Source organism: Phacochoerus africanus, chromosome 3, assembly GCF_016906955.1.
Source record: "Phacochoerus africanus isolate WHEZ1 chromosome 3, ROS_Pafr_v1, whole genome shotgun sequence".
NCBI lineage: Eukaryota > Metazoa > Chordata > Mammalia > Artiodactyla > Suidae > Phacochoerus > Phacochoerus africanus.
Window position 1 is genome coordinate 23479958 of NC_062546.1, and position 13576 is coordinate 23493533.

The following is a 13576-nucleotide window of genomic DNA, read 5'->3' on the forward strand; positions in this document are numbered from 1 at the left end:
TCAATGGTGCAGCCACTGTGGAAAACAGTTTGGCAGGTTCCTCAAAAAGTTTCACACACACACACACACACACACACACACACACACCATGGAATTCTCTTTGTGGTGCAGTTGGTTAAGGATCCGGCGTTGTCACTGCAGTGGCTTGGGTTGCTGCTGTGGTACAGGTGTTTTTTTTTTTTTTTTGTCTTTTTGCCATTTCTTGGGTCGCTCCCTCGGCATATGGAGGTTCCCAGGCTAGGGGTCTAATCAGAGCTGTAGCTGCCAGCCTACGCCACAGCCCCAGCAACGCAGGATCCGAGCTGCGTCTGCAACCTACACCACAGCTCACGGCAACACCGGATCATTAATGCACTGAGCAAGGGCAGGGATCGAACCTGCAACCTCATGGTTCCTAGTCGGATTCGTTAACCACTGCGCCACGACGGGAACTCCAATAATTTGTATTTATTATTTTCAACTTTACACCAAGCCAAACTCTGTGAAGTCTCAATAAAGGTGTGTGGTTTCCAAAAACTTATCTCCAGTTGAAGGTGTGCTCCAGTAAAGGGAGGGACTAAAACCAACAAAGCAGAAGACCGTGTGGCCCCAAAAGCGGGAAGCAGCCAAGGGCAGTCCCAGATGATGAAAAGGAAAGTCTCTGGACAGCAGCCAGGGAGCAGGCCCAGAAAACAACCTGGCCAGATAGAGCAGAGGACAGAGGACACCAGGAAAAATATGAGATCATGAGATTATCTGATAGGACCGCACAGCTGGAGAATAATACTGATGAGGGCTGGTGGATCTGCTGGAGCACAGAGAAAAAACTACAAATAAGAGCTTAGACAATGAAGTGTATAAAAAGGATGAGGCAACTATCCATTTTAGCAAAAACAAAAGGTATAAGAAAATGAAATCATAATATACCACTAGGCTCTGCAGTGAACAGTATTTATAGGCTCATGGTAAACAGAAAATGTTGGTTGTTTTGCAACCCCAAACTGATGTAATATATGGGGGGGGGCACAGGAAGTGGAGATGGCAGAGCTAAATTCTAAACTATTACAGCAGGAAATCAATTACATAATGATGACTAATTGAAAAGAGGAAATAAGAGGTAATCCTGTTAAAAAAATGAACATGAATGTAAACATGAGAACACACAGCTGACGAGAGCTGAAGCGGGGAAGGCAGAGGGAGGGCAGAGGGCTGGACAGTTTCCGTCAGGAGCTGTTCAGCGCTCTCCCCAATCCTTCAATGTTCCCTCCGGCCCCTGCCTCTGTTCTGATTTTGTAAAAAATACTATTATCGTAAAAAGTTACTAGCTATATACCTCACAACAGTTCCCTGCACACCAGTGAGTATGACACTGAACCCGGGGACTGGCCTAGAGAGAGTGACCCCAGGGACTCCGAATCATCTGGGGGTGCTTTCCTCGGGCCCCACCCCAGCAGGTGCAGGTGGGGTGCTGGCCCCGCACCTTCTGGATACTCCCTCTGGAGACCTGTCCTTCCTGTACCTTCTATGGAGGGGGAGCAAGCTGGGGGCTAGAGCTTCCCAGGGGCCCGCCTCCAAATCAGCCCTCCAATGAACCACATGTGAATCCAGGCACCCCTGCATATTTCTAGCTCATTCTTTTTTTTTTTTTTTGTCTTTTGTCTTTTTTGTTGTTGTTGTTGCTATTTCTTGGGCCGCTCCCGCGACATATGGAGGTTCCCAGGCTAGGGGTTGAATCGGAGCTGTAGCCACCCGCCTACGCCAGAGCCACAACAACGCGGGATCCGAGCCGCGTCTGCAACCTACACCACAGCTCACGGCAACGCCGGATCGTTAACCCACTGAGCAAGGGCAGGGACCGAACCCGCAACCTCATGGTTCCCAGTCAGATTCGTTAACCACTGCGCCACGATGGGAACTCCTCTAGCTCATTCTTGAACTAATTTCTAGGGCGGTTATTTTTGGAAACAGGCATGGTTCAGTAGAAACCTAAGTGGGAAGGCAGATGGCTTCCGTCTCATCCATTCATAGTTCCCCACATCCTGCGGAGGCCCACAGTTAGATCCGTGGTGATTGGTACACAGGAGGTGCTCAATAAGGAGCAGCTAGAGGCATAATAACGGTGCCAACTTTCTGTGCTCGTCACTTCGTCAGGCCCTGTACATGCACTGCTGTGTTCGAGGGTAGGAGTATCTCCACATCACAGGTAAGGAAACTGAGGCTCAGGGGAACTTGACCAAGGTCACTTCACTAGTAAGGGCAGATCTGGGATTCAAACCCTACAATTCAAAAATGTAGGCAGCTGACCCCACGGCCCCCACAATTAGCAGCTGTTGCCATAAACCCTTTCTGGAAAAAGTCTGGTTAGGTAGGTGGATGGATAGAAGAAAGGAAAGGAGAAATACAAGGTGCGCTCACAACTGACCCAAGAGGAGAAGCTAAGAGCCCCTCCCCCTTGGAGGCCGGGGGCTGACCAGCCGGAAGCTGGAGAACTAGCTGTGCACCCCACCTTCCCCACAGGGGACCGGCCTCGCTGCACCCACCTTCTTCAGAGAGGTTGTTCTCTTTGGTCTCCTTGTCCATCTGGCAGCACCAGCCTTCCAGCCGTTCTGTCTCTGCTTGAAGAAGCTTCAAGAACCAGTAGCCGTCTCGACGGCAGGCCCCTGGCTGCGCTGGCTCTGCTGGGGAGCTGGAGGAGGTCTCCAGCCAGGGGTCGGGTGGGGGCAGCGAGGATGCCTCTAGGGCAGGGTCGCTGTTGTCTCCATAGGAGAGGTTGCGCTTGATCTGGGCAATCTTGGGGGCCTGCCGGGGGCCGGCATCGATGCTGATGGAGTTGGGGTGTGGGCTACAGTCCGGGAGGCTCCTCTCAGATGACTTAGAGCTTGAGTCATTGGCATCCTGGGTATCCGAGTCGGTGTCCCGTCGGGAGGACATGCTATGCGAGGGGGCGCTGCTTCTGTGGGGTGGGGGAGCAGTGGGGTGGGAACAGGAAGGTTCAAGTCACCAAGAGGGCCAGAGACCAGAGGCCACCCCAACCCGGACACACGGGAGACAGAGAAACGGATGCATCGTCTGCTCACCATGCGCCTGAAGCGGGCCCCACAGCCCCCGTCTCATTCTCTGCTCAGCCCCTGCCCCACCCCGCCCGCCCACACGCACACACGCACACACGGACAAGGTCATAAGGTTGCCTGTTTACTGCAGTGGGGCCAGGAAGACCACCGACATCAAGGTGTCGGGCCACGTCTCCGCCCGGCCTCGGCCCCCTGGGCTGATGAATCTCACAGAGCAAGCGCTCATCGGCCCACCCGCCCGCCCGCCCGGCCTCCCACGCCTGGGCCACCGCCCGCACCCCAAACCCAGCTTGGTTATTAGAAATCCAGCAAGGAGCAGTGGGTTAGGGAGAGCAGGAGGAGAAGGCGCAGGAGAGGTGAGAGCAGGGGGAGGGGGAGGAGAGGGGAGAGGCAGCCACCACCTCTGTGCGACTTACCGCCAGTCGTCCTCTACCTGAACCCCGATGGACTGGAATTTGGTAGCGGGACTGGGCTCCTCTTTTGGCACTGGCTGAATGCAGTCAACCTTATTGAAGGACAACGACAGCCACGGCACGGAGACAAAGACAAAAATAAAAAACAAACACCACACTTGCTGCTGAAATTCACATTAGTGGGACGACGCAAACGGACGCGTGGACAGACGGATACGAGGCATGCTGACACTGCACGTGGGCCCGAGGCCGGACCAGGTTAAGCCGGGCACTGCTCATTCGCGCGGAGGCGGGCGGGCAGGTGGGTGGGAGGTGGGATGGGGTGGAGATGACTGGCTTTCCCTACTCTGAGGAGGGTGCCATCACATCGATCGCTTTGGGTCCGTTGTCCTCCGAGAGGTGGGAACCGTTCCTTCTAGTCCTCTCCTTTACACGCATCGGAGAGAAGAAAAAAAAAAAGGACAACGAAAGAGAAAGAAAACACACACACACACACAAAGCCACAGCCGTTATCTGGTGTAGTAGGAGCAGGGCTGTCTCAGGCAAAGATCACTCCCCCAACCCTGCAGCTGAAGGGCAGACAGGAGGCACCTGCACTAGGGGCAAACCTCGGACAGCAGTTCTGGATCTGGAAGCTGCTAAGTCCCTGGGCCCTATGGGATGCCAGCCCTGAGGCTCAATCACACTTGGTTGAGGTGATCTTCAGCACTGGGTGGGCCTGGGGAGCAGCAGGAAGGGCCAGGGCTAGGACCACGTGCAAAGCTCTTCATACCAGTGATGGCCTGGGCCTACCTTTCTTTTCTGGGACAGAGGTACGTGGCCACAGAGCAGCCAGGCCAGCCGTTCTACCATCACTCATAAACAAGGGAGAACCCAAACCTGATCCAGGGCTAAGGCACCCTGGGGTGGGATGAGGGTTGCTGGGGCATCCTTGGAACCTGGAGACTTTGCAGTCTCTTGGCTTCACAGAGGCCAGGGAGGCTTTCTGGGGCAGGGGTGGGGAGTGTCAGGCTCCTCCTCACCATGGGGGTGCAGCCACCTTTCTCCTTCAGAGAGAGCCAGCTCAGGGATTGCAGCACTGCCGGCCCTCAAGAAGCTGCTTAGAGAGTGGGTGGCGGCGGCGGGGTGAATCCAGGGGAGGAGAAGCCTGTGTGGGACCAAGAGCTAAAGTACTCAACCCGAGGTGAACTTCGGAGCAAAGGATCTGGGGTGAGCCTAACTCTCTTCCTGGTCTTCTGGAAAGATAAGAAAGAGCATCTGGTTTGGTCAAGAAGAGGGTGGGGCTGCCCGAAGACCCTGAGATGAGGCTATTTTCTGTGTTCTTCAGAATCCCTCCTGAGCACTGTACAGGGAAGGGACTCGACCCCTTATGAAGGAGCCCAGAAAAACCTAAAGTCTCCAGGGCAACTTTCTTCTTGTATATGTGGGCAAACTGAAGCCCAGAGCTGCCCCTCCGGGGGTTAAAAATTCAGGCAAGTGCAGGAAACAGGCCAGTGAGCCTTCCATTCAGCCCTCTTAGAGCTCCATGTTCCTTCTGCAATCCTGGTGCTTTACCACCTGCTTGGCCAACTGCTCAGCAGTGGCTGGGGAAACGGAGATCCTCTCCAACCCAAGCCACAGTGCACACCACCTTGACCTCCTCCATCACCCCCTGGGTTTGGGGGGGTGCTGCCTTCCCCAAGCTCTTAGGCCCAATGTAGCTGCCCTCCCTCCCAGCCTTGAGTGTGCTCCCCTTTAGTCTGGAGGTCCAGCTGGGGTGGGGAGAGTCCTCTAGCTCTGGATTTAAAGCAACTCTTGAAAGCTGCAAGGCACGACCCCACTCAGCCAACAGCAGAGAGCTTACTGATGTCAGGTGCATTCAAGAGGTGCAATGAGGCAGTGGAGGGGAAGCTGGCACACCCTGCCGTTGTATGCCATGGCTGTGGGTGCCCCGGGAGCTTGGCTTCCAGAAGGGTCTGCTGGCTTTGGCCACTTGGTCCTGGGGAATTATCTGCCTTGGTCCTTTCTCATGGAGGGAGGCGTGGGGACTGATATCCCACTTCTCAATCTGACACAGGCCTGGCACCTGAAGCCACCTACCTGTCCCCAAGGCCCGAGAGGGCTCTGGGCAAAGTTCCTCTCGAGCAACCCCCAAGGCTCGAGGCCCTGGGTCCTGGGCCATTGGCCCTCGGCGTCTATGCTCCAGGCTGCTCCCACCGCCAGGCGGGGCTGTGACCTCCGTACCCGAGCTGACCTTGGATCAGAGAACTGTTAGGCCAGTCCCGCCTCCCAAGCGTCAGCTGGCAGGGCAAAGGGTGGAGTGAACAGACAGACAGTGGACAGGCAAACAGTGGACAGGAGATGGCTGGCTGAGTGTAACTACATTCACTGGGACAACCCATGGCTGGAGTGGGGTTGCGTGCCCACAGCTGCAGACCTCGCAGCAGACCTGGGCAAACGTGAGGAAGGTGTGGCTATGGGTGGAATTTGGTTCAGCCGCTTGAGGCCGACCCCCCAAAACAGACAGACAAACCACCTTCACCCAGGAGACCTAGTGGGCCTCCGCCAGATGTAATTACACGCAGGCAGGTGTACGGCGTGGGCCGAGAACAGAGTGCGAAAGGAGCCCCTACTTGTACTCCTATAGATGACAGTTTCCTTTTGGGGACGGCCTCAGGGTGGGATTCGGAGCTGGTCAGCGTCCCTTGTTCGCTCTTCAGAGCTGCATGTTTTGGGGGTGGCTCGGGGGCCTCAGGGGCTGGGGTGACTCCACCCCGTGTCACGCTGGGCGGTCGGGTACTGCTGTCTAGGCTGTCCGACGAGTTGCTCAGGCCGGATTGGCTCGTCACTTCGCTCTTGTGGTCCTGGCTGTCCAAATAGGTGTCCTGGGCAGACTCGGTACTGCTCTGGACCGTGACGGAGATGAACGGCTTTGACGTGGTGCGTGGAGGGACCGGTGGCGGGGTCTTCTTATACGCCACAAGGCATGATGAGCCTGCAGATGGGTGAGAGGAGAGCGGGGAGAAGATGAGGCCCCCAGCCCTCTGGAGCCCCTTTCAGGGCTGGGCCCTACCTGACCCGACCCTAGGTCTGGCCTCAGCAAGGACTTAGGCAACAGGAGAATGGGGGGTCGGACACAGCAGTGACCAAGACAGTCAGACATGGGCCCTTCCTATCCACATGCTGAATCAAGACCAAGTCCAGTGGAGGATGCCCACATGGACCAAACACACCCTTTGCTCTAGTCAGAGGTATTATTCAGCTGGGCAGGCTTGATGGTGATAGCAGAGTAGCAGTCAGGGCAGCTAAGAAAGGACTGCCCCTGCTTGTCCTCAAGGTCACTGAGAGACCTACTACTCCCCTCCCTGGTCCTCTCCTCCTGCTCTACCTTCCCGCCACCCCTATTCTCTCTGTGGGGCTGCCCCTTCCTATCGGGTCAAAGACTAACACACCAGTCAGAGCTCAACTACCCTTCCCCCGCCACTCCCCTTCCCCATTATATGAAAACCCCACACACCAGTCCAGCTCCCCTAAGACGCCATCACGTCCAGGCAGACGCCTTGTTTTCCATCAAGATTCAAGGAACCAGGACCTGCCATGGTGGGTGAGTGTGAGTTGGGATCTCAGAGTCCCAATCTGAGCCTGGCCCAAGGCTGGCCCCCAGCAGGGGCCCCAAACCAGAGGCCCACAGATGGCTTCATAAATGCTGACCTTTTGGTCTGAAATAGGAGGGGCTTTTCAAACAGCAGCAGCTACTTGCTGTGAGGGGCTGGGTCACATCCAAGAGCTTTTCTCAGCACCTTAACTCCAACTCCCTCTCTGGAGCAGGGACTGAAACAAGCATCTACCTGGATGGGGTGGGTGGGGCCAGGGCTGGGAGCCGGAGGCTTTCAGCCCTGCCTCCAAGGGGCTGCCAATGATAGCGATGGTGATGGCCCAACGGAAATCCTCAGCATGACTTCCAGTGCCAAAGGGGCTGTGGACAAGGCACACAGAATCCATCCATCTGCCACTATGAGATCTCACTACACAAACCCAACACAATGACCAAAATAAAGAATGGTGACAACACCAAATGTTGGTGAAGATGTGGAAAAATGGTATCACACATGGTTGGTAGAAATGTAAAATGATACAACCACCCTGGAAGATGGCTTGGCAGGTTTTTGTTTTTGTTTTTTTTAGGGCCACATCTGCAGCATATGGAAGTGCCTAGGCTAGAGATCGAATCGGAGCTGCAGATGCTGGCCTACGCCACAGACACAGCCACATGGGATCCAAGCCACATCTGCAACCTACACCACAGCTCACGGCATCACCAGATCCTTAACCCACTGAGCGAGGCCAGGGATTGAACCCGAATCCTTATGGATCCTAGTCAGGTTCATTAACCAGGGAGCCATGAAGGGAACTCCCCGGCAATTTTTTTGTTTTTTAACACTTAACATGTAATTACCATACAACCCAAAAACTGCACTCTTGGGCATTTATCCCATAGAAATACTAACATGTTCTCAAAAACCTACACATGAATGTTCATGGCAGCTTTATCTGTCATAGGCCCAAACTGGCAACAACCTAGATGTCTGTCCTTTAATGGGTGAATGGCTGTGGTGCACCCAGACCATGGAACACTGCTCAGCAACAAAAAGAAATCAACCAGAGATAGAGGCAACAACTTGGATGAAGCTCAAGTGAATTATACCAAGTGAAAAAGCAATCTTGAAAAGTTACATACTGTGTGATTCTATTTACAAGTCAGTCTTGATATTACCTAATTATTGAGATGGGAACAGATCAGCAGTTGGTGGGTAGCCTATGGCGAGAGGGCAATGGGGACTTGGTTATAAAAGGGTGACGGCGGGGGCGGGGGGGGGGGGACCCTGGTGCGTGTGAATTGTGGGGGATCTGCATCTTGACTGTGGTAGTGGATACGTGAACCTGCACATGGGATGAAACTGCATCGGACTAAATACACACACAGGTGACACAAGTGAAAATGGTGAAATCTGAGTAAGATTGGTGGGTTAGATCTATGTCAATATTCTGGTTATGATATTATGCTACAGTTCTCCAAGATTTTACCCCTGAGGGAAACTGGGTAAAGGGTACACAGGATCCCTCTGTATTATTTTCTACAACTGCATTTAAATTATAATTACCTAACAATAAAAAACGTAATTTAAAAGGCCCATCTATCTGTTCACCTGATAGACATGTATTAGGCCGGGCCCTGTACCAACTTCCAAGAAAGCTAGAAAACAGCCGTGACAGGAGTACTTCAACGGCAACAGAAGCCACCACAGAAAAGCCCAGGAGCTGGGAGCCCGGCCTATTCCAGGAGACCAAGAGCTGTGAGAGCTCAGAGCCAGGAGGATTCAATTCCTACTCTGTTCAAACTCTCCCAGTCCTGCTTGGGGATCCCCCAGACAGACACACCCATGGTCTCTGACTCCTCTCCTGAGAAGGGTTGGCACATGGGCAGGAAAACAAAGGCAGCAGGGCAGGCAGAAGGCAGGGCTTCAGTCCACAGGAGAATGACCCTCCAGGGCCCTGCCCTGTGGGAAAGGGACAGGCCTGCTCAGAAGATGAGCTCCCGTGTTGAGCTGGCCACGAGGTGAGGATGGCAGCCAAAAGTTGGGCCACTTACTGAGCTGTGCTCAGCAGCTTATGACTTTGTAATTACACCTCACAGTGACTCTGTGAGGTGGGGAGACAATTATGCCACTGTATAGATGGGGCACGTGAGGCTCAGAAAGGTTAGATGATTTGCTTAGAGCTGCCAACAGTGAACGGGAACCACACCTGCTCAGCTGCACAGCCCGCCGCACCCTACTCCCCTGGCCTCAGGCCCCTCCCTGCTGGGCTGGGGCTGTAAGGTGTCTGGGGCTTTCACCGACCACTGTGCCCCCCAGCGTCCTGCTGGTCCCTGGAGCCAGTCTGCAATGCACGCCCAAGCTGAGACCTGACTGCTGGAGGAGGAAGGGCCTAGACTAAAAGCAGAGGCCTGACTCCCAGGCCAGGACAATGTCTCACAGAAGTCCCTGCCCTGCCCCCCTGATCTTTTCAGTACCCTTGTCTGTTCAGAGGGGGTGGAGGAGTTCTAGCCAGGTAACAGCACACCATATTCACTAACTAACTCAAAGCATTTTCCCATTTAGGCTCTCATTCAAGGTTAAGTATGAAGCCTTCCCTCACTGTGACTGAAAGAGAGATTCCTGCTCTGAATTCCTTTTCCCTGCTGTCTGAAATTCTACCATTTGAGACTCGTGGTTTTTTTGATGGTGAGAATTCGCAAGTCAGAGGGCAAGAGAGAACCAGACAAACTGAGTTCAGACCCCAGCTCTGTCATGTACCAGTTGTGCGGCCACAGAGACTGGTCATATAGTCTACATCACAGAGGTCAAGGCTCAAGACAGCCCGGGGTGGGCATGGCTCTGACTGGTTTCTGGTACAGAGGGAGAGAGGCCTGGGGTTTGCGGGTTAGCCAAACTCTTACCACTCCCCAGCCACTGGCGGGGAGGCTGGACTGGTTCTCTGACCAGCCCAGGGGGAGTTTCTCCCAAGAACTGGACATACAGAGCAGACTTTTTTTTTTTTTTTTTTTGTCTGCCCTGCAGCCTATGGAGTTTCCCTGCCATGGATCAGATCCAAGGCGCAGCTGCAGCAACACCAGATCCTTTAACCCACTGTGCTAGGTTGGGGATCGAACCTGATCCTGGTGCTACAGAGATGCCACCGATCCTGGTGTGTCACAGCAGGGACTCCTAGGATTTGTTTGGTTGGCCTAATATCCCAAGGAAGCAGGGCTTTGGTGGAGTTTTCTGGCCCAGATGAGAAAAGTGAAGCCCCAATCTGCTCAGAATGTTTAAGGGGGGGATATCCTCAAGGGGGTAGCAGTGAGCATGAGGACCCAGAACTGTGCTCTAAGCCTGGCTGAGGCTGTGTGACCCCAAATTCCACCCCCCCACCCTGGGGAGGGGCTCACAATGGCCTAGAGGAGTCAGTGGGTGCAAGGACGCACCCTGCTCACATCCCCCACCCCGGGAGACAATGGGACACAGCCAGGAGTCTGGACGGAAGATTGACTCTCCTAGCTCCCTCTCTGGGGATGTGGAGGCCAGAGCCCTCCTGACGCACACTCAGAGGCCCTGAGCCCTGGATGAGGTGGCCACTCATTAGAGAGAAAGTGAACTAGAGAGGCCAGGCCAGACGGCCAGATGTGATAAGAGGAAAAGTGAACTTTTCTTGGATTCTCTGTCTCCTGGGGCACAGGTCACAGCCAGACAAGTGGTGTGACAAACAGAGAGGACTCTGGAGCCTCGGGGCTTCCCCAGGTGGCAGGTATCCCTCAGTTCTGACCACTGTCCCCTCCAGGAGAGGGGGACAGGGCCCAAGTCCACAGGACAGCTCTCATTTCACACATGTGAAATGCCAAGAAACGCAGGCCAACGCCTCCCTTCGCCTCTTCCAAGAGTGCAATCCAGCCACTGTGTTCCTCAGACACCCCCCCCCCACCCCCCGCACTTCTTCCCACCTTGGGGCCTTTACACATGCTGTTCCTCCCATCTGAAAGGTTTCTCCCAGCTCATCACATGTTTTAAATATCACTTCCTCTGGGGGGCTCCCCTGACTGCCCCCTGCTCTCCCATCATCCAGGATCTCCATCAGGGCACCTGTTCTATTATTAGCTCATCTAGGCATTTACTTGCTGATGGTTACAGACCTGGGGCAGTTGGGGGAACTCTGTCTGTCTTGGCACGGCAGGTCGTATCCCAGGCCCGGGGTAATATCTCAAGCATAGAGAGCTCTCGATAAATATTTGTTGAATAAGAAAAGGAACCTTATCTTTGCTAAAACATCCCCTCGGTTGCCAAAAATCACGATTTAGCCACAGCGAAGTCTCCCAGCACTTTAGTACCCAAAGTTCTAGTCCCCTCCCAAATCTGGAGCCCTTTCTGCTTGGTCCCATCCACCACCCCTAGAGCTTCACCTCCCACCCCCACACCCCCTCAGCATGCCGTTTCCAGCTTCAGAGAACCAATGCACCCTTTCCCAAACACGCCACACTCTTCATGCACCAAAGCCTTTGCACATGCAGTTTCTGCAAGAACCCCTTTTGCATCTTCCATGCTTCCTGCCTTCCAGCTGGTCCCTCCACTGCCCGTCCTTTTTGGCTCTCCTTTCTCTGGATCAGCGGGACCACTGGGGGCCATGGCCATGTCTCTGACTGAGAGTGTGTCCCTTGAGTATCGGCAGCCAGTGCCCAGTCCAGAGGGTACACAATCAGCATCTGCTAATTAAACTCTAGAGAGAAGCGAGTGCCTCAGTGACCCAAGATGCTGGTCCTGGCAAGGATGTGACTACGGCCCTCTTTGCCTTGGGGAGATGTTCTCTGTATCACAATCTACACCAACATAGCATGTGGGTCCAACTCTGTGTCCATTCACTCTGGAAGACTTTCAAATTTGCCAAGGAAACTTGGAGGTGAACATCACCCCAGGGTGACTGTCTCCTCCCGCTGGCCCTTGTTCATGTACGTGTATAATTACATATATATATATATATATATACATACATTTTTTTTTTTTTAGGAAAGCTTTTTTGTATATGACTATGCCTGCAGAAATTCCCAGGTCAAGGATTGAACCCATGCCACAACAGCCCAGCCCAGACTGCTGCAATGACAATGCTGGATCCTTAACCCACTGTGCCACAAGGGTACTCCCTGTGCATATTTTGAAGATCCTGAGTGAAGCATCTGTTGAACCACAGCAGTGTGTGCACGATGAACTGCTGCGCCAGCAGGCTGCGTGCTTTCCTGTCCTCACCTTGGCCGTTCTGGTCCCTTACATCAAGGCTCAGACAGAAGCCAGTTGTGTGATGCCGCCTGCCCCCAGCCCCAGACATCCAGCCCAGCTTCCCTGCCCCGCGCAGCACACAAGTCCTTGCTTCTCCTAAGTAGAAGCACCCTTTGTTTCATTTTTGCCTTCTGTCCCAAGATTTTATCCAGCGAACTCTATCAAGTCAGAATGAATTTATTTCTGCATTTTTTTGGGCCAAACCCACAGCACGCAGAGGTTCTGGGGCCAGGGATCAAACCCATGCCACAGCAGCAAGCTGAGCTACAGCAGTGACAACAACACCAGCTCCTTTACCCACTGAGCTACCAGGGAACTCCTACTTTTTTTTTTTTTTTTTTAATGTCAAGATGTATAAGGTAGCCAACCAGAGCTTCAGATGCTAAGGAGTGGCTGTGGCTCTATCCCTCCAGAGACCTGGAGAACTCAGCAACCCCAAGAAGCCAGGCCCCTGTAAGTGCCTCGGAAGCCCAGTCCAGCCTGCTGGTTCCCAGGGGCCTGAACTTGACAGGGAGGCTGAAGGAGAAGTGACCTAAACAGTGTGGGAGCCATGGCATCAGGCTTTACCCACACAAGGCCCCATGTGAATGGACAGAGCTGACCTCAGAGCCAGACCCCCTGAACTCCCTTGTTGGCTCTGCTAGGCTTAGGAAAGGACTTGTCAGAGGAAGGGCTGATGGCTTATAAGATCCCACCTTCTCTCACCCAATGAGTAACCTGTCAAACCACGCAGCTAAATCGGGCAGCTCACTTGTGCTCGATGGTAAAAAGAGAACTCAAGACTCCCGCCCACCTAGCCTCAAATTCCTCCCTCCTTCTCTGTTTCTTTCTCCAGAGCAGGGGAAGCTGGGGGAGAACTCCAAGCAGCTGTGTCAGGATCAGGGACCGACTGCCCGCTCAGAGCCACTTTCTTGTTGATGGCCCATGTGATGCCCACTTTCCCTCATGCCAGTCTGAAGCCACCTCCCTCACTGTGCCTTAAGAGTTAACCATGTTGGGAGTTCCCATTGTGGCGCAGTGGAAACGAATCCAACTAGATCCATAAGGATGCGGGTTTGATCCCTGGTCTCGCTCAGTGGGTTAAGGATCCAGTGTTGCCATGAGCTGTGGTGTAGGTTGCAGACATGGCTCAGATCCCCTGTTGCGGTGGCTGTGGCTATGGCCAGCAGCTACAGCTCCAATTCAACCCCTAGTCTGGGAACTTCTATATGCCGCTGGTCCGCCCTAAAAAGACTAAAAAATTTTAAAAGAAAGAGTAACTATGTCAAACTTT

The 13576-nt window shown here is 53.8% G+C and overlaps 1 protein-coding gene across 5 annotated transcripts in view; it reads right to left on the bottom strand.

The window, feature by feature from the left end:
• The window catches only part of DLGAP4 (DLG associated protein 4), a 147378-nt gene that overhangs the window by 32473 nt on the left and 101329 nt on the right, over positions 1-13576 (bottom strand). For all 5 annotated transcript variants that reach the window (XM_047771157.1, XM_047771156.1, XM_047771159.1 and 2 more), the window contains 3 exons: positions 6076-6437; positions 3467-3555; positions 2520-2932 (listed from right to left, as the gene is read on the bottom strand). In XM_047771157.1, coding sequence (XP_047627113.1) covers positions 2520-2932; positions 3467-3555; positions 6076-6437 — 864 coding nt within the window. The remainder of the gene's footprint in view (positions 1-2519; positions 2933-3466; positions 3556-6075; positions 6438-13576) is intronic.